We start from the raw sequence: 21,362 nt of genomic DNA, 5'->3' as shown, positions 1-21,362 counted from the left end.
ACATTCAGGAATTGCAAAAGGTACTGGTGTAACAGTACAGAAGTGCAAGGTTCCAGCCATCCAATAGTCTTGCAAATATTTCAGCAGTCTGAGCCAAATGTTGGGTGTGTGCAAGGAACAAACAAATCAAACACCTTTCTAAGACCTAGAGTTGAACCCTTTGTAATTGTAAGTAAAGGGAGAAGTTATATACATTTCTAGTAGAAATAAATGCATAATCTCTTTTATTAGTCACATTTACTTCTAGTATCATTCAATGTTATGGAAATAGTGTGAAAAATAGTGACTGTAGGTATCAGCAGTAGTTTTATGAAGCGTGAGTTCTAAAATGAGGCTCAAATCAATGGACCAAAGAATGTTATCATTCTGATTCATTCTAACAGTTAAGTTTAATGGGCAATATCATTGTAATCTTTTATAGCAGTTTACAAATGAATATAGATCCTGATATCCATGTTTTAGTCAGTTGCATGTGTTTCTAGGGAGCCCTACTCAGGAAAATTATGCTACAGTTGGAAGTGGCATATTTATTTTGTATTAACTCTCATTTCTTTCCTTTTTTTTTTCTTATTTTGATTGTAGCAGTTCTTGCTACGTGTTTGTGCAATGTGAAGGCTGTGGTTTTCCAGTCCTGAAGTGATTACATAGTTTCAGACAGTGGTAAAGTTTTGTATATGATCTCACTCTATGACATTCTCTTAAAGCTATCCCAGACTCATGGACCCACAGTTGAATAGTCCTCTTTAAGCTAGTGATAATGGATTTTATCAAATAGAAGTAGCAATTTTTGTCCTCAAAAAGATGAGTAAATGACAAATGGACAAGCTATAGGCAAGAAGCCCATTGCAAGTGAAGTTTTAAATGCCTTGGCAGTTTCACCTATCAGAAGTGTACAGGTGAAAAGCATGGCAAAGAAAAAGCTCCACCGTACATTTTAATAGGTTTGGGTTTTTTTCTTGTAACCTACGTTTGTGTGGTGACTTACTGAACATGTTCAGGAACTCCTTTATAAAATGTGCATTTGATGTTTAACTTCTTTTGTGCTGTTTTTCTTAATGTGCTGATTTACCAGGTGCTACAGAACAACGCCAAGTACCAGGTAGTACCCAAAAAGCTGACGATAGGCAAGCGCTTGGCACAATGTCTTCATCCAGCTCTGCCGGGAGGGGTTCATCGGAAGGCACTTGAAACATATGAAATAATTTTCAAAATCATTGGACCCAAGCGCTTGGCCAAAGATCTTTTCCTCTACAGGTACAGTATTTTAAACAATTCCGTTCCAAATGCGTAGTTGAGATCCTTTTGTTTTCCTGTATTTTATATTAGCAGTATTATTTTGTTATATAGCAAGAATCAATTAAGAATCAATTTTTTTCCCTCATGTTATTGCTGCTTGTCTAGTACTTTTCTTCTGAATATTGTATAATGGAAGATAAACAGATCACCTAAATTTTTGTTAGGAACTGACTTCAGTGCAGGAAAACCTGGAATTTATTATTTTTTCATTGAAATAAACAAAGTTTTCTGCCTGTATGTTTAGTAATTGAAATGTTAACATTTAATTGTATTCACATTACATTTTTCTATTTTAAGTGGTGTTGGAAAAGAATTTGAGTATAGTTTGTTACAAGAAACTTTATCATCAATTTAACAGAAAGATTTGTCTGTTTTGTTAGAATGGGGGGCAAGTGCACGCTTTTTCTCAGTCTCTGGAACTGATGATAATGAAAATGAAAGATAACCTTGGAAAGTTAAGTTTAGTCAGCATATACTGGTTCCTAAACTTCCTTGAGGTTTTTGGTTGGGTGGGATGAGCAAGACATTAAGTTATTATTATATAATGCATAGGGGGGAGTATGCACACTGTCACACACGGTTCTTAATCTTCACCTATCCCTAGAGATTAAAATTTCTACAGTTTGAGAAATAGTGGGATAAAATAGAATTCTGTTTAGGTAGAAAAGGTGTGCATTAATGGCTGGAAGTAAATTGTATGCCTTTCCATCAAACTCTTCTGTCTTGCATTGTCGTGATGTTTATATGTAGTTACATTGAGGGGGGAGTGTTTAAGTTCTGTGTTTCCACATGTTTTAAAAGATACTGTGAACTCATAGATCATGATTTTTGCTTGTACAGTGATTCAGTAGCTGCAAGATATCATTAACAGTAAGTTCTAGGGTAGTGGAAAATGCTACTTTGTATAATCTAACTAAAAGCTATTGTTACTGCTGCTTGGGCAAAGGCAGACATTCACATTAAGGCATTATCAAAGATTCCAGTATTTGTCATGAAAACAGAATGCCAGTGTCTGAACATCAAATCTTGAAGTATGAGTAATAGCCTTACAAAGAAAGACTGTGGGTTAGTGGGCTGCTTATTGAACAAAAAAACATTTTCTGTAGAAAAAAGAAGCCAATTGACAATGGTAAAGGACTAGTTCTGCTAGACAGATAAAGGCAAAAGTATTTTTTACCAAAAGTTTTCTATTTTGGAAAGAGTTTTGTAGGGATTTTTCTCTAACCTGGACAACAGCCTGTCTACATAGATTTTTTTTTTTTTTTTTTTAATAGTAGATTTCTAGGTGTATACTTTAAGAGCCTATTCTTAAAATTACGGTTTTTTACTGTTCTTTGATTTCTTCTTCATATGTCAGGGTCTTCTAACCTGAATCCTCAATGATTTTGAAAATTGAAGTTGTGTTCAAATGCCTTTGATTATTGGCACAGTTTGCAATAATTTATGATATTTAGTAGCAATAGCAAAAATTATTTTAGTATCTATGTAGCTTCTCCTTAGGAGATCACTTTTATAACTTCCATGAACTTACATTCAAGTAAATTCAGAACATACTTCCAGTGTTTTCACTTCTTTACATGCTGTGTTATGAACAGCATTACAAATAGGGCTTATTGTTGGTTTTAGAATCTGTTTTCAGACTGAATTTCTGAAGTAAATACATACTTTGATGCCACTTAAATATGCCAGTATAAATGTTTAAATGTCTTAAATTTTACCTCAAGGTTACTTGCTGAAGTAAAACATCATGATTTTCCTTTCAGAAAATTGTTTCTATGAATTTCCTCATATTGTTCTTATCCAGTCTTGTGGGTTTTTTTAAAAAGTGCAAAGAAAAAAAAGTATTTTTAAGTACAATTTTCATTGTAATGTAGTTCAGTGTGGGCAAAATTAACATTTTGTTATGCAGAGATGCTTCTGGTTTATCATATTTGTTTTATTGGTGAAAGACAGTAATCTCTGGGCCTTTAGTTCTTGTTATCACAATACCAATAAAGCTTATAATATTAGCCTTGTCACACTAACCTGTCCATCCAAAGGCAGGAATATTGTGTGGTGGTCTATGCCTATGCAAAATTTCAAGATAAAAATCTGCTGCTTATAATAACTGTACTGGACGTGTCTGTAGCAGTCTTTAGAGAGAAATAAGATTGTCACATGAGAAGCTTCCTTAAAAAGATAAAATTTACTTTTCACAGTTCTGGACTATTTCCGCTCCTTGCCAATGCTGCTATGTCTGTCAAGCCAACATTATTGAGTCTGTATGAGATTTATTACCTCCCTTTGGGGAAAACATTGAAACCAGGACTGCAAGGACTGTTGACTGGGATTCTGCCTGGGTTGGAGGAAGGATCAGAGTATTATGAAAGGTAAGGATACTTATGTTAATAAGGTGATATGCTTGATCTGGTGGGGGGTTTTTTTGCTGTAATTTTTCACTATATACTTGTATGTGGATCTTATTGTTTTTAAGGTGGTTGCTTTTTAATTTGATGCTGTCATATTAATTGCAACAGAATGGTATGGTAGAAGGTTCTTAGCATTAATTAGGACAAGTTAACTGTTAGCTGTTCCTCTTATGGAAAGGGAATTGACATTAAGCAGACTTAGTGTTATATGCCAGTTTCTTCTTCCAAGTAGCAAGCAATAGTACAAGAGAAAATGGTTTCAGGTTGTTCCAGGGGAGGTTTAGGTTGGATATTAGGAAAAATTGCTTCACCTAAAAGGTTGTCAAGCATTGGAACAGGCTGCCAGGGGAAGTAGCGGAGTCACCATACCTGGAGGTATTTAAAAGCTGTGTAGATGTGGCAATTTGGGACATGGTTTATTGGTGGATTTTGCAGTGCTGGGTTAATGGTTGGACTCAATGATCTTGAAAGTTTTTTACAACTTAATTCTATGATTCTTGATATGAATTCACGTATATAACTTCAGCATCTGGGGTGCTGAGATAGCATCTTAACATATTAAAGGATGAAGTTACACTCCAACACTTGGAATTCTTGGAATTGTTCACATGCTTACATATTCTTGATATTTCCAACTTCAGAAACTTGAATTTTCACAACTTGTCTGTGAAGAGCAATTCAACACTGTCTTTTTCTATTTCTGTGTAGGCAGACACACACAGTGTAGTTGGCATCCCTACAATAGTGAACAAGGTCTATCCAGCTTGCCTTCTGGGGCCTGCTATAGGGTGTAGAGGTGCTGCCACATGAGTTGGAAGAAATGAGGACAGGGGAAGTTATTGCTTGTGCTCAAAAGAATTGGGGTATTTTTATACCCTGTTATTACCAGAAGGACTCAGTGCAAGGAATGAGAGGGCAAAAGCCATCTGCTTGATTCTTTTCTTTGGAAGCTATGCTTTCCTGCTGTCTGAAACCTCTGTCTGTAGCAACACTTGGCTTTAAGTAGCAGATGAAGGAGTTATTTGGCTCTTTGAACATAAGGAGTGCATAAGGAATACATAAAGAGAAGCTGTGGGCAGGCCAAAAGCATTTTGCCAGCCAGATTGGCCCACAGGCTTGCTAGCTGGATTGCTCTGTTCAGGCTGCATTATAAGGTTCAGTGTATGATCGGGCCTCTCTTGGCCTCTCAAAAGGAAGTTTTGACCTTCCTGTAACAATTAATTTTAATGCTTACTAAAACTGGGGGCAGGGGCAAGAGCTGTGATACAGGCCCTGATTCAGCTGACTCGGTTTTACTGCAGGACAAACACGCTGCTGGAGAAAGTTGCTTCAGCTGTGGATCAGTCAGCGTTCTACAGTGCTCTCTGGGGGAGCCTTCTCACCAGCCCTGCAGTTCGTCTGCCTGGCATCACTTACGTCCTCTCCCATTTGAACAGGAAGCTGTCCATGGAGGATCAGCTCTACATAATTGGCAGTGACATTGAATTAATGGTAATGTTTTAATAGAACAATGAACTTATAATAAGTAAGTAACAACACTGAAGTTACTTATTATGTAATGTATTTTGAGGGGATTTAGATGTATTCTCTATCTTTGAACTTAACCGTTGAAGAGATATAAGTGCATGTTTATTATAGCTCCAGTTAAACTGATGTTTCTGTGCATGATAGGAATATTTCAAAGCTGAATTAATGTATCAGAACTGCTTAGGTTTCCATTTCCAACTTTCCATTCATTACATGCTTCATCTAAAAGTGATGGGAGTTTTGTTACAATTTTTGGTTTGGTTTTTTTTTTTTTTTAAGATTTAGAGAATTTGTCTTTTAAACTTAAGACGTTCACTGGTAATATAAAAAAGCAAAAGCTTAATGTTTGTATAGTTTAGGGAATCTGTTGATTCTATGTTTCCTCAGTGGTGAAAGTTTTTATTTTCCTGTTTTATCTTGTTTCATTGTTCAAAATTTAAAAAAACCTTCATTTAGTACTTATCACTATTTATAAAGAATTGTTCTTACTTTTGAGTGCTTTTTTATATCTGCCTTCTTAAAATAATAAATAACTATTTTGGGGGGGGGGAATCTGCCATTACTTCAGGTGGAAGCAGTAAGCACATCAGTGCAAGATACCAGTGTTTTAGTACAGAGGAGCACATTGGACCTTATCCTTTTTTGTTTTCCTTTCCACATGAGCCAGGTAGGTTATTAACATGAGAGATGAATCGACCAGTTCCTAAATGTACTCCACTTCTTTAGCCAGTAGCAGTATTTGGTTAGTTTTTGTTAATGATTTTCTCCAAATTCCAACAAGAGTCACATGGAAGAGTTTTCTCTGATAGGTTTGGCTATTCTTATGTCATGATCTCTGCTCTTCTGCTTTTTAACTTGATGTGTTAACTTTGAAGTTAACTTTAACTTCTGTGTATGTAAGCTCAAATTATGATGTTTAGTCTATGCAGAAGCTTTTAATTTGATCCAATTTGATGAGAAAGCAAATTACCTGTTCCTTTGCAATTTTCCAATTCCCAGTGTTCAAAATCAGCAAAAGTTAATCCTCTTAGCACAACGGATTCAGAACACTAGAGAATTGAAAATGGTTTTTGGTTTGCTAGTTAGCCCTAACAGTAGTGGGAAATAGACCTTACAACTTCTAGGTAATTTTTTTTTGGACTGCATTTATTGTTAGCTACTTCCTGTTTTTGAATGATCCATGAATTATTTTATTAGTGGAGGAAAACTTATACAAGATTGATTCTCATCTTGTTAGAAATAAGGGAAAACCTGTAAAAAGAGAACTGTGTTCTTGCTTGTGGAAGTGCTTCATTCACATTTATCAGTTACTGTAGGAGTATTTGGAGTGTCCCTGTTTAGGTACTAAAATGTTGAAAATATCAGTGCAGCATTTTTTCAATATTAAGGCTTACACAAGCATTTAAAGTAGTAAGAAACTGAAAAAGTACTTAATCTTTTTTTTAACTGGATTTTAGTTGAATTTTCTTCCAAAGCTTTTGCCTCATAGTAAAATGAAATGTCTTGTAACAAAAAGGAGCTGTTAGTCAAATCAGTTATTTTTGCTGTTCCTAAAGGGTGCATGTTATTAAATAGTATCTGTTCCAAACAATAATCATATTTTGGTTTCCTAAGAGCAAGATTGTGTTTCCTTGTACTATTCTGAATTCATAAATATCAAAACATGAAACTAGCTAGGTTTTAATGAACATTAATCTGCTAGCATAGAAGAAGTGTTACTTTTCATAGTTAAATTTGTATTTCTAACTTCTTCAGGCAACACGTCCAGACATGATCAGAATTTTGTCAGCAGCCCTTCATGTAGTGCTGCGCAGGGATATGTCACTCAACCGAAGGCTATATGCATGGCTTCTAGGTAGGTTTCTATTTCATTCCATTGGTCACTAGAAGTGGAAGAAGGATTGTATTTTCCTTAGCAGTGTTTGCAATATTGTGTAGAAAGATTCTTGGAAAAATGAAATACTCAATTTCTTTCATAAGAAAGAAAGGTACTTTCTCTCTCCATGGACATAGAAGATGAAGAATTCATACTGGAGCTCATTCCTGTCACGTGAACTGTTGGTGCATTTTCCTATAGCAGCAATTATGGCCCATATTCAGCAGTAGAGCCTGGTGTAGTAGACTTATGGAAATAGGCACTCTACAACTTTTTCTCTAAAAACATAGAATGAAGAGAACAGAGAATAGGCATTATAGAGTGCAAATGATAGAGCACAACAGTATAGAAGACATGAAAAGAATGTTGAAAAACATTGATATTACAGCTTGAGTATGCAAACTTTAAACTTCATTAGATGTTTGTATAATTGAATTAACAGGTTGCCAATCACTTTTCAACACCTTTCTGGAGTAAAAATTGAGCAATTTGGAATATAATTGTACCAAATGACATAAAATCAATACAGTACAAATTTAAAGTTTTATACTAAACCAGCATGTAATCACAAGAGGGTAGCAAAGAATTATAGCTATTAGAAGGCTCTTAACTATTCAGGGAATAGTTGGAAGACCAGAAATGAGAAAATTTTAGAAAAATATTACTCTTATTCATCCTTGTTATTTTAAGGAAATGAAACCTGTGGTCACATGAATCTAATCAGTTACTTTTTAAACCCATTTTGAGAGAAGTCAAAATCATGGAAGTTCCTAAGTGTGTCCCAGGAACTAGAGACTGAATGGAGAGACATGAAGTGGCTTCTCTACTTGATTTGTTTTGCAGTCTGCTGTTACCGTTTTTGTTTGACTTCCCAGCTCACCAGCAAGTACATATGTGCTTCTTGGGCTACCCAGAACCTTTCCCAGCAGCTCTTGCATCTTTCCCAGCTGATAGCTAAGATGTCAGAGGCAGGTAGCTTGTGGGTGACTGGGGAGAAAGGATGAGGGTAGCAATGGGCCCTGAGAGAGAACTGAAATTATGAAGGGAGGGAAGAAGTCAGCAACAGTGTTTTGCATGAGAGGGTTGCTTGTGTTGTTGTAGGAGCTTCAGGGGTTTAGAAGTTAAATATGAGAAAATCCTGGCTTCTTTAGTTAATCATTTCTCAAATCACTGACTTGCAAATGATTCATCTTTTAAAGAAAGACAATGAAATGCAATGTTCTACTCCATACCTGCATTTTCCAATTTGGGGAAGAAATAGTTTCTTAACAGATTAAACACTGCACTCGTTTCATCTAAATTTCATGGTTTAGATATGTCTTTTGCTATTATTGAAAAAGGTATTTTATGTGTTTAAAATATCATGCTGCTTTTTTAGTTGTGGTACCTTCTTTTACAGCCATTTCATGAACATATAGTCTCCACTGAAAGTAATATATCTTCAGAGAATACTTTTACAGTGATTGTTCCTGGTCCTGTATTGTGAACAGCTGCTGCCTCTATTTGCTATATATTTGGACAAACTTTCTGACAATATAGGAATTTTGCTCTTTTTTCTTTGGATGTTTTACTGCTTTTCTACTATCATGATATTCTATTCCTAATATAAAACATTGCAGATGGAGATCAGTTATGTTGGAAGATTCTCTGAGTTGTTGTTCTGTTATGACATTATTTAATTCTGGTGTTTGCTATTCCTTCCTGTTGCTCTTCAGCTAGGAGTGACCTATTAGCATTCTCTATGGATAGAAATCACATACATCTCCTTAAATCAGGTTTTCTTAACCATTGTTAACCAACTGATTTTTTTTTTTCTTCCTTAAGCCAACAATAAAAACTTACTGGGCAAAGAAAAGAAACTTAAAATACAAAGGTCCATCTCCTTAATGTAATTTTGAATAAAAAAAAAATTTACTTTTTGTAGTGTGACTGACATTCTTCCTAAGTGCCTTAGTCATGTCAGTGTGTTTTGATGATCATCTCTTTATATTTAAAACACTGAATTTTGTGTTCTCATTAATATTAAAATATTTTTATGTGACAGCTTGGGTTTTTTTAAAGATTCTCTAGGATTGTGGGTTTTGCAGCATTTGTATTTCTTTTGTACCAGAAGCAATTGGTTGATAATATCACATAAAACTAAGTTTTCTGATTTGTGTATGAACTGCTTGTATGAAAGTATAACTTAGTTTCCTGTATTAAACTCTATAAAATCATCTTTTGCTTGCCAACATGACTTGGACTTCATCTTGGTAAGTTATCAATCCTAATGTGTTGATTCCTAGTTTAAAGAAATTGGCAATATATTCTATTAAATTGCAAATATTTATCTGGTTTGTACTTTGTTTGCTTGAAGGTTTTGATAACAATGGTGCCCTTGTAGGACCCAGAAGTACAAGGCACAGCAATCCTGAGGAGCATGCCACATACTATTTCAACACCTTCTCTAAGGAGATGTTAGTCCAGGTAGCTATACAGTGTTTTATTGGGGCATATATGTTTATAAACAGATCCTGATCAAAGTTGCTGTATCTTTATCTTTTAACTTGCCAATGCAATGTGACCATGTAATCTTGTCTTTTTGTGCTATTGTGTCCTATACTTCTAAAACTTTCTCAGTGGAAAAATGAAGACACGGAATAATATATTTCTCTAGAATAACTGAACGAACAGAACAAACATTAGATTTCTCCCTCTCCTTTTCCACAATCAGTGAAGCATACATGGATGTTATTTGATGATGAACCCAGAACACTGGAACCTGTTCTTTCATGAAGCCGAATTGAAGAATTCTCTTCTGTAGATACGAAAAGTCCTCTGTGTCTCGAGAATCAGAAAAAATTTATCAGATGGCACTCAAAGTCTGTGTAAAAAGGATCTTTCTCCCCTCTAGGCAAAGGGAGCATCTTGTGCTTTCTGTTGGCAGCCAGGAATAGTTGAGAAAATTGGCAGTTAAACTAGTTTACCCTTAAAGCATTGCTGTGTGATCTGAGATCACTGGTTCTAAGAACTGTGTTGCTTTTCTCACAGTAATTGAAATACAGATGTCTTTTAAACTGCTGTGAGTCTGATCTTGAAGTTGGGAAGACATTTTATAATTAAGGCAAATTTATAAGGTCAGGATTTTTCTGATACTGACTCAGAACTGTGATGCTATGTATGGGAATGAGAGTGGCAATTCTAACAGTAGTAGCTGACACAGGAATATTCAGCTCATCCCAATTTAAAGCTGACATCCAGCACAGAGCTTGCACCTTCAGTTTTATCTGAAAGTTGTGAGATCTGCTGTTCTGCTGATGAAGAAGAGACATCAGAATTCCAGTATCACAGCAGCAAGGACCTTGTTGGCAGTCTCTCACCCTTCTCCTATCACCCTTCTGCCTTCCGCAGCAGATGATTAAGAAATTATTCAAATGTAAAGGAGGGGCCTCAATGAACTACAGTTTCACCTGTACCTTATATAAAAAAAAAATGTGGTGAGCTTTCAGCAACATTTAGACATGGTTAATGGTTATGGTCTTTTAAAATATGTCTATCTTTCTAGCTTAATCAGTGTCAATAAAGCTTTTCTGTCTGAAAAGAGTATGGACATTAGAATCAGTGCCTTGCCTATACATAATAAAAATTGCATACGCCTTCTGAAACCTTCTGCTGTCTCTTGAAAGACTTTAAAAGTGTTGCTCCTTTCTGCCTTCTTCTCTAGCAATCTCTCTGTGTTCTGTTTTACCCAGTCAGCTTATGTCTTATTCATAGATACAATGTACTGAAAATTCTGGCCTTCTAAAGACATATGAAAGTACAGAAGATTTTTCTTTTTAGATACTTGCTGATAATACTTGGTTTGTAGCAGATAGCAGGGACAAACTGATTTTCATGACTCTATTCTTTCTTATCTCTCTTCTTTTTCTTCTTTGTCCTCCTTTTTTTAAAACTGTAAAAGAAACAAACTAGATCAGACAGTCAAGTCAGCCAGAGAGAAAACTAAGCAAAATCTGTGGTTGTGTCATGGGGCTTTTTTTAATTCTGCAGCTCATTCCCTAGCCTGCTTTGGTATAGAAACTCAGTTTTCCTATTTGTTTCGAAGTTGTCATTGCTATTTAGTCAAGAAAGTTTTCATCCACATAAGTGAGTATATCATAGGACAGATTGCATTTTATTAAGCTCTTAATATCTACCTGCTTTATCTTCTCAAATAATTTCTTCACTAATACTCATGTCTTCTCTTTTATTCTTAAGAAATATTGAGTTATCTGTTTATAATACTTTATTTTGATTTTACATAAATACAAGTTATCAAGTTCTGTTCCATAGAAATGTTCTCATAGCCAAGGTTGAGAGAACTTAATCATGGTAGACTGAGCTGCAGTGAGATGAAATAGTGGTCTCCACTACTGAGAATTTGCCCTTTATGTGCAGCTTTTATTGCTTTCTAGCTTTCTTTTTGTTTTCCTGATATGTTTTTGCTCTTTGTAGGCAATGGTTGGAATATTACAAATTAATGGACAGGGAGAAGAAAGCACATTAATGCAAGACTTAAAGCCTTTTCGAATTCTTATCAGTTTGCTGGATAAGCCTGAACTAGGTAATTTTCGTATTACTCTTTTTAATTTGTTTCATGTGATTTTGCTTTGAAAATTTTTTTCTCTTATTGATCAAATGAAAAAGTTATATGCTTGGTACTGGCAGGTTAGCCAGATTTCTTAGATCTTCCAAGCTGTATCTATGCTTTGTATTTAATTAAAGGCATTCATCAAATTTACCTTTTACCAAATGCCATTTCTTCTACTTTCTACACAGGAAACAGTAAGTTAAAGTCGTAGAGAGAACTAACTGTGTGTTGGAAAAAATGCAGATTGGATCTTTTTCATTTCTTTCATCAAATAATGACTTTTACTATTATAAATCTCAGCTATTGCTTTTGGGAATAACCTGTTCTTTCTTCTAATATACACACAGAGGTGATAAATATTAACAAGAAAACAGTTAATTTTTTTTTCAGAAGAACTTATACAGAGGAAGCAAGTATTTTTTTGGTTTTGTTGGTGGTTTGTTGGGATTTCTTTTTGGTGTTTCTTTTTAATTTTTCTTTCGCCTATTTAAAGTGTTTAAACGCCCTCTTTAGCAGATGAGTGCTGAGAACCATGGGACAAAAGTATTTACAGTTAAGACTTGGATATCTTGTCTTTTTCTTTGGAATACAGTTTTGAAGGTGACTGAAAAAAATCAAAATAAGTTTTTTAATCCATTATCAGATTTGAGGGTGGGATAATAAAAGCATAAAAATACAATAATTAAAGAAAATAATTGGTTAGGACAGAAGAACTACAAAAAACAAAATATTTGTCAGAAATTTGATATCTTTCTTGTAATTTATGATTTCTGGGGATCAGTTTAAATGTTCAGAGGCAATGTGTATGTTAAGATTTCATGAAGCAGCAAAGCTTTGAGGATTCTTGCCGCAAAATGAGATGGAATAAGCTAATAGGATTTTTGGTTAACTCTGTGAGCGTACTCTTACTGAAGGGAGCTCAGTGAGGCTAGGAAACACATAAAAAAGTAAGGGATATATCAAGCAGGATTACTTTTTAAATTCCTTTAAAAATAATTTGGGGTTTTTTTCCTCAAATTTGAGATTTAGCTCAAATCCAAAGGAGGAGCTATTTTATAGAATCATAGAATGTTTTGTATTGGAAGGGACCTTACAGACCATACAGTTCCAACGCCCCTACCACGGGCAGGGACACCTCCCACTAGACCAGATTGCTCAAAGCCCCGTCCAGCCTGGCCTTGAACACTGCCAGGGATGGAACATCCACAGCTTCTCTGGGCAGTCTGTGCCAGTGCCTCATTACCTTCTGGGTAAAGAATTTTTCCCTAGCACCCAACCTTAATCTCTCTTCTTTTAGTCTAAAGCTGTTCCCCCTTGTCCTATTACCATCTGCCTGTATAAAAAAATCTCTCTCCCTCTTTTTTCATAAGCCCTCTGTAAGTACTGAAAGGCTGCAATGAGGTCTCTCTGATGCCTTCTCTTCAGGCTGAACAAGCCCAATTATCTCAGCCTGTCTTCATAGGAGAGATGTTCCAGCCTACTTATAATTTTTGTGGCCCTCCTCTGAATTTGCTTTAGCAGCTCCATGTCCCTGTGTTGGGCATCCCAGAGATGGATGCAGTACTCCAGGTGGGGTTTCACAAGGGCAAAACAGAAGGTCAGAATCACCTCCCTTGGCCTGCTGGCCACACCTCTTTCAATGCAGCCCAGGGCGCAGTTGGCTTTCTGGGCTGCAGTTCCACACTCTCAAAAATACCTTCAAAAAGTACCCTGCAGACTATATCCTGAGCAAAAAAAACCTGCCTCAAATTAAAATGAAGGAAGATGCTCAAAATATTTATTCTTGTATTTGTATTTAAATATTTGAGTGGATTGTCCATATGCTAACAGCATGAGATAGCTTACAGGTGAGTATTTCAAAATGTTTGACTGAAAGCTACCTCTGACCAAAAATCCATGAAGTCACATTTACATGTTGCTGAGTTGAGCTAATAAAAAGGGTCTGTTGGCTTGAACGTGGTCTGTACTGCTGTGACTGCATAGCTTTTGAATTTGGTGTGTTTGTATCCAGCTGCCACTGTATGTGGGCGAAAGTACCCTTCTTGTGCTTTGTGTACTCCCAGGCACTACAATTGTCTCAGTGTTTCTGGAATGCAAGCAAACCAAACTTCCTGACATTCAGGTAGTTTATGAGATTGGACCAGAAGGAATTTTGTGTTTCAGTGGCCAAAGCTAGCTAATGATTTCAACAGCTTGCAGCAGTGGACTGTCGGCAATGCTGTAATGCAACAGTGTGACTGCTGGTATTTCCCCCTAGGCCCTGCCATCCTAGAGGATGTATTGATTGAAGTGTTTAGGACACTATATACACAGTGCAAAGCGGAACTGGAGCTTCAGACAGAACCATCTTTCAACAAAGACCACACACAGCTAAGCAGGTAAATAATGAGTATAATGTATTTTTATTAAATAATACACCTTTGTTGCTGGAACCATGACTTTGAAGCCTGTGGGACTGTGACGTGTTTTCTTCATGGCACAGGATCTATTGACATTAGTTTCAACTTTCTGTGTTCAGTGCAAAGGTGTGAAGTGGTTGGCTTTATTATTTTTATTTTTCTAATATTTAGCATATGTTTTATTATTTATCCATGACAAAAATGCTTGTTTGATTGATTGTGATATTCTTTATATCTGTGTTCCTCAAAAACAAAATAGACTGAGTTTTCTTGTAGTATAAAAATGAAGACTGCTACAAGAGAGCTGGGGAGTGGGATATATAGTTTCAAGATTTGAATTTAATATTTTGAAAGGTGGAGAGGAGAGGGGTGTTCAATGCTGGAGAGGGGAGGAAACAACTGTAGGAACAATTATGACAAAACAGATCTATTAAAAATGTGGTTAAAAGACAAATATTAAAGAAAGGATAGAGGAGAAACCTAGCAACTGTGAAAAGACATTGGAATGAGCAGCCTGCAAGTATACTGAGCCCTTAAGCAACAACTAGTTGTGGGGATGAGAGGAGGGTAATTTGTCAGTATTACTTGACAGTGGGTAAACTCACAGTGATGTGTAGTTATATAACTTGAAAAATAAGTGTAAAAATATAAAACGTTCTTTTCATTTTCTTTCAGCAAACTGAGAGAAAACAAGAAAACAGCAGAATTGATTAAAACTGCCAATCTTCTTTTCAATTCCTTTGAGCCTTATTATATGTGGGATTACATTGCTCGTTGGTTTGAAGAGTGTTGTAGGTAGGTGATAATATTTAACCTCTGTATGTGTAAAGTTGAAGTTAATTTTTGTTTTATATACTGTTTTCTTCAAAGATGTCAGTCTCATGAGATCATTTAGCTTGTAAGTCCTTTTTTCCTCCCATCCCTCTAACATCAATCTTTTGGCTGATTTTAATCTGGTGTGATTAGGTGTCTTAGCAATATGAGTTCTCACAAACTCATTGTCTGGGTTAAATCAAGAGATAGAATTACCCCCTCTACTGAAGGGGAGACCCCAGAGTGATCTCAAAGCTGGTTTTTGTTCTGTCTGGCCAGCACAGGATTACTCATTGTACAAATTGCTTTTTGTAAAACTGACAGATTTGCCAGAAACCCAATGTGTTGTAATTTTTCGTGCTCTTTTAGGGAAAAAGAAGGGTGTAGATCATCATCATCCTGTAGATGACAAGGAGGGCTACAGGAGAAAATAGTAAACTGTAAATCAGGGAAAATTGAAAATATTAACAGGAGGGAAGCGGATGAAGGGTCCACAGAAGAGTAGAGGTTTTTGCTGTGGCAAGGGGTAGAAGATACAGAGATTTCAAATGAAATTTGTAGAAATTTTTTTTGTTGCTTATAGAGTTACTTGATAAAATATTAAGATACTTGGACACAAATTTGTCTATGAGCCAACAGTGTGCTGTTATAACTAAAGAAAACTGTGTCTCGGGCTATGTTGTGAGGACTATGGGCAGCAGGTGAAAGGAAGTTATTTTTCCTTTCACTTAGTGTTTCTAAGATGTGGATTATTGTGTCCAGCTTTGGGCACTCCACCTGAGAAATGTTGAGAAACTGAAGAGACTCTAGTAGAGAAACTGCTAAGCTGGTCAGTCATAGGACACTGCACTGAAGGTTGAGGTAGGTGAGTTAGATTTAGCCTGGCAGAGAGGGAAATTGAATGGCACCCTTTGATTTCCTGAAGGGCATTTGCAAAGTTCATACAGCTATACTTTTTATAACAGCTGATGGAAAACAAAGGACAGCAACAAGTGCTCACTCAAGTGGTCAGGTTGGACTTTGAGAAAAACTTTGCTAAGAACATTGTGCAGCAGTGGAAGAGGTGCAACAGTGGAAGCCAGGAAGGCTGTGGAGCTTTCTTGTGAGATTTCCAGAACTCTGCTAGACAAAACTGTGGATGAATTTGTCTAGTGTTTTTAGCAGTCCTGCTCAGTGTGAGAGGTTGATCTAGATGTCTGTGACTTGATTTTTGTGTGTTGGGCTGAATCACTAAAGTAAGGAAAGTCATCTGCAGCCACCTAACATGCAGGTGAGTATTTCACTACATATAAGTAGTGTTACTGTCAACATGGATACAAAATTGCCTTATAAATAAATGAAACCTGGAGAATTTGTTTTTGTTTGATTTCCTCCTCCCCCCCCCCCCCCCCCATGAGCTGCTGTATTATCTAAGTTCCATGCTCAATTTTCTGTAGCTTGAATTTCCTTATTTTACAAATGAAGACTGTTTATTTTACACTGAGTGGCTGGTTGCTGCTTTTTCTGAAAGAATGGCTAGGGGCCAAATGAGCTACTCAACAGTAAAATGAGAGATTGCTTATTGGTTTGTAGTGATTATCCCCAATATATACAACTTTGCATTAAGTTACAGAAATATGGTCAATATAAGGAGGAGGGGAAAATATTATGAAACCCCATTTGAATTTTGCAGGAGGACTTTACATGCCAGACTTCAAACTGGGCCTGGAAGTGATAGTGAGCAATCAGAGTTACCTCTGACAAATTTCTGCTTGTTAGTGGATTTTTTGTTGGATATTGTTTCTTTGGTAAGAATTGCTTTATTCTTTATTAATACCAGGATGCTGTGTATTTATAGCCTGCAGAAATATTCTATATACTTTATTAATTGTTTCTTCTGAAAATATATTGACATTAAAAGAAGGTTTTGGTTCATTGTATGATTCTTGATAGACTGGTTGGACATAATTGAAGTGGGTTTATGATGCTTATACCTGAAAATTTTACTTTGTCCTTATTTTCTTTTCTGTGCGTTCATTGCAAGTATAGTCTTTTGTAGTTTGATATGCTAGTTTAAATGTGCAGTTTTCTTTTAAGGATCTTTTAAATGTCACAATAAGATGTATCTTCTTTTTCTGTTGTCATTGCTTAATGTAGCAAAGACTGTTGGAACTGTTTTTTTCTATAGCTGTCTTTCCTCAATTCTTTGCTTTCTCATTTCAAAGCCTACTAGAAGTATGAGAGTGCTGTGTCAGGTATGGCAATCAGCCTGTTCTTCCTTTAGTTCTTATTAACTAATTTATCTTTCCTTCTTAAACTTTTATCTTAATAAAGTAATAGTAGCATTCTTCAGCCTTCTTGTGTGGTTTTTTAATGTATTTGTTGTGTAATGAACAATATGTACTAGTTTGAAAAAGAGCTAAATATATTTCTATTTGTTTGTTACCCAACTTTAAAGTTAATTTTGTAAATATTTTTTTAGAAAAGCATGTATTTCTTATTCTTGGATATTAAGATATTAATTTTCCTTTTTCTATGTTCTATATGTTTAGAACAGTTACGTAAATGATAGGTACCTCTATTATAGAAAATAACTTTCAGGGTGGAATTTAGTGTTACAGTTAACAAGTTTATTATTACTTTGCTAGGAGACTTACATTGAAATACAGACAGAGCACTTGCCTCAGCTGTTGCTCAGGATGATTTCTGCATTGACGAGCCATCTTCCTACTTTGCACTTGTCTGAGCTTACTGATTCTCTCAGACTCTGCTCAAAGATCCTTAGTAAGGTTCAGCCTCCGTTGCTCTCTGCTGGTACAGATGGTATCCTGCAGCTTCCTGCTGGACACAGCAGCACTATCAAAGAATGGGAAAATAAAAAGGTAACTGACCAGGTTTTGCAGCATCTTGGAAAAATACTTCTTGTGTGGAAAAGAGAAATGTGATTTCTAAGTCTATGTTGAACACACTACAAGCCTTTGATTAGATTTAGATATCACAATATATGTGAAACTTGGGTAATCAAAATAACTTATAATTGTAAAATATCTTGGTTCTTAAGGGGTTTTACCCATATTTAATATTATACATGTATAAATTACTTCAGAATCAGGGCCTAAGAAAGAGCTAATCAACTACAGTTTGTAATGCACTTCAAGAGTACGATGAAGTAAAAACTGGATTGAAAAGAATTTACCATTTTGGTTAAGTATCAGGCATATGTAAATTCTTCTCTCACCCAATTTATGTGCCTTGGTTTAATACCCATCATGTATCTTACTGTCACTGTTAAGTTCTTGGAATTGTTTATTAAAGAAATAAAAGAAACCAGCCAGCAGCTATTTCTCTTTTAACTTTGACCATTGACCATTTTGCTCTATGCAACCATGGCTCTGTGAGGTGTGTTAAGTGACATGCCCTGAAATCCTTGTTTTCCAGCTGAAGAAACTTGAGGAACATCATAGAATAAATTAGGTTGGAAGTGACAGTTGCAGGGCACTGCTCAAAGCAGGGCTGATTTCAAAGTTAGATTTTACTTTAAAGCTAGGTCATGTCACTCAGGATCATATTTGTCTTAATTTTGAATATCTCCAAGGATGAAGTTACGATGACTTCTCTGTACAGCTTGTTTGTTTGCAGTGTATTTAATCAGAATTTCCATTGCTGCAGCTTGTGTTGGTTGCCTTGTGTTCTTTCACTGTGGGTTGCTGAGCATACCTCCATCTTTTCAGCTGCCTTGTGGGTGCTCACAGACAGCAATAAAGACATCTTCACCTGCTCCACAACTTGTAGCTTTCTTTTAAACTGAGTAAATCCAACTCTCTGAGCTTTTCTTCTGTCAGGAGCACCTGTAGTGACTTTCCATTGTACTTACTCAGTACATCAGTGTTTCTTTTGTACTAATGAATCCAAAATTGGATACAATATTCTGGTTGTGGACCTAAAACTGCAGAGCAGAGGGGACTAATTACTTCCCTTGATTTGCTGACAGTACTTTTGCTGATATGGTCCTAAATGTGGCTGGCCTGATTCACCAAAGAAGCCCACTGCTGGCTCACATTCACCTTGTCAATTAGGGCTCCAGCATCCTTTATTCAGGATCCTGTCATTATTCTTTCTAGCTAATTGATAGCTTCCTGATTTTGTTCTTTATGGGTTTTGGGGGTTTTTTTGGTTGCCTCTTTTTTTTTTTTTTTTTTTTTTTTTTTTTTTTTTTTTTTAAGAAACCCTGTTTCAGTTGAGTGATGTTGCCCCTTGAACCTTCAGTGGCCTTTTGCTGCCAATTACAACTGACTCTTATGTGGCCACAGTCTCTCTTAAAAGATACTGAAATGAATTGCCATGCTTCTAATCACTTTTAGATTGTATTTTATAAAATGGAGCCATCATTTATTTCTCTCCAAGATTTTTAGTACATAGGTTTCACTGTTTTCTGTAGTAATACCTCAAACAAATTTCCATTCTTATACCATCTCTGGTATAAGAATGGAAATTTGTTTGTGGTATTACCACAGAATTCACTGTATATAATAATGTCAGTGTTTTTATTTATTCATGAAGAAGTTTTTCATATTATTACATTATGCTCAAGTTCTGTATTTAAGACAGCTGGTGATTAGAGTCAAAACAACTTCTGCGCCTCTTAGGTCCTGGGCAACGTCTCCCTTTGCCAGTAAGATGATGGATTGGAAAGAAGTGGCCACCTGCATTTACTGCCACTGATTCACGCATTTCTGTTTCAGTTGTTTCCCCGCCTCACATTCTCACTGGGAAACAGAGACTATGCTACCAGTTACTAAGACTGCAAAGGGCCAGAGCAGTGCAGAAAGCCACTGTGGGTGCTTTCTGAGTAAAAGCCATTCGTCATATTTGTGGGTATTCTGAACTGATAAGGAATTAAGACATATAACGAGTCATGAAGATCTGTTGTTGCTGCAGCAACCTCTCTTTCTCGTTTCAAGATGATTTTATCTTTTTTCTAGTTGCAAATGATTATCAGTTCTTAAATGAAAAGTTTATTTATTTTTGTAATTATAACTTTGTATTTGATAGTTTATGATGCTATATATAAACTAATAATACCTATGCATTTCAGCATTCTTTCATAATAGAGTAGACATGATTATGATATGAAGAAAATGTTAAAACCAATAGTATTTAAAATATTTTACTTGATAAACAAGTCTTTTTTAATGTTAGCTTAGTCTGGCAGGGTTACTGAAACACCAAACATAATTTTGCATAAAATGTATTTGTATGAATACATTTAAATCTCTGGAATAAAATTGTTGCTTTCAAATGAAGACCCTAATAAATATTTTTTTTGCTAAGACCTAAATAACCTATTTTGAACAGCCATTAAACTTTTATTTTACTCAGGTGCCATCAGTGTCACTTGAAAATCCTAATGATGTGTTTGAAGATGGTGAAAATCCTCCAAGCAGTCGATCATCAGAAAGTGGATTCACAGAGTTCGTACAATACCAGGCAGATACAACTGATGACATTGACAGAGCACTGAATGAAGGTCACGGTGCACCTGGCATTCCTATTGTTGGTAGCGCATCCTCAGAGACTGAGACAGCATCAACTGTGGGTTCTGAGGAGACCATTGTACAGCCTCCTTCCATAATGGCCCAAGGGACAGCAACTCGTAGTGGGAAAACGATCCAAAAGACTGCAATGCAGTGCTGTTTGGAATATGTCCAACAGTTTTTAACCAGATTTATCAACCTGTATATCATTCAGAGTAATTCCTTGTCTCAGCCCTTAGGGACAGAGCTTCCAGTAGACCCCACTAGAGTGCAAGGACAGAGCACAAAATGGGACAGAGAATCACAAGATGAAGCTAAGGTGAAGAAAACAAACAAGAAGAAAACACCGAAAGAATACCTTCCTGCCTTTATTGCTGCTTGTCAGCTCTATCTTGAATGCTCGAGCTTTCCTGTTTACATTGCTGAGGGAAACCGCACTTCAGAATTACATCCTGGGAAGCCTGAAGTTGGTAAGCTGCACTCTCATTTGTTCTTTGTTTTTAAAATAATAATTTTTCTTTTTCTGCCAAAAAATTTATAGTATCATGCTTTGTATGTGTTGCTGTTTGCTGTTCCTCTCAGAAATGTAAGTCTTCTTCTGTATCAACTGGTTTGCATTTGGAAACTAAATTATTTTCTCATAGATTTTTGAAAATATTGCGGCATGGAATTTGACACTAATTAATATTGGGGTGAAAAAATATAAATGATGCAAACTGAAGCCTGAGAGTAGAATCTAGATTGTTGAATCTTCCTCTCTACTGTATGGATCCACAGTGTTTTCTTTGTCATATTTTGCAACAGCCACAGCTCACATCAAATATGTTTTTAGCTTCCTCTTATCAATTTTGGATTGATATGCACATTGATCACTTTGGCAATACATAGGAATTGTAAGCTGCTGTCCAATAAAAATCATAC

The 21,362-nt window shown here is 35.9% G+C and overlaps 1 protein-coding gene across 4 annotated transcripts in view; it reads left to right on the top strand.

The window, feature by feature from the left end:
- The window catches only part of DOP1A (DOP1 leucine zipper like protein A), a 60,081-nt gene that overhangs the window by 11,243 nt on the left and 27,476 nt on the right, over positions 1 to 21,362 (top strand). For 3 of the 4 annotated variants that reach the window (XM_082303347.1, XM_082303346.1, XM_082303348.1), the window contains exons 3-14: positions 1,073 to 1,254; positions 3,495 to 3,665; positions 5,006 to 5,195; positions 5,800 to 5,898; positions 6,987 to 7,086; positions 9,464 to 9,573; positions 11,581 to 11,689; positions 13,974 to 14,094; positions 14,791 to 14,910; positions 16,601 to 16,715; positions 17,556 to 17,789; positions 20,287 to 20,911. In XM_082303347.1, coding sequence (XP_082159473.1) covers positions 1,073 to 1,254; positions 3,495 to 3,665; positions 5,006 to 5,195; positions 5,800 to 5,898; positions 6,987 to 7,086; positions 9,464 to 9,573; positions 11,581 to 11,689; positions 13,974 to 14,094; positions 14,791 to 14,910; positions 16,601 to 16,715; positions 17,556 to 17,789; positions 20,287 to 20,911 — 2,176 coding nt within the window. Of the gene's footprint in view, positions 1 to 1,072; positions 1,255 to 3,494; positions 3,666 to 5,005; positions 5,196 to 5,799; positions 5,899 to 6,986; positions 7,087 to 9,463; positions 9,574 to 11,580; positions 11,690 to 13,973; positions 14,095 to 14,790; positions 14,911 to 16,600; positions 16,716 to 17,132; positions 17,163 to 17,555; positions 17,790 to 20,286; positions 20,912 to 21,362 lie in introns of all 4 variants that reach the window. The other variant, XM_082303349.1, reaches the window with a different exon arrangement.

The sequence above is a fragment of the Coloeus monedula genome, assembly GCF_965178545.1.
Source record: "Coloeus monedula genome assembly, chromosome: 2".
In the NCBI taxonomy this organism is placed as follows: domain Eukaryota; kingdom Metazoa; phylum Chordata; class Aves; order Passeriformes; family Corvidae; genus Coloeus; species Coloeus monedula.
The sequence above is the reverse complement of the archived record's forward strand: the minus strand, read 5'-3'. Positions and strand labels throughout refer to the sequence as shown.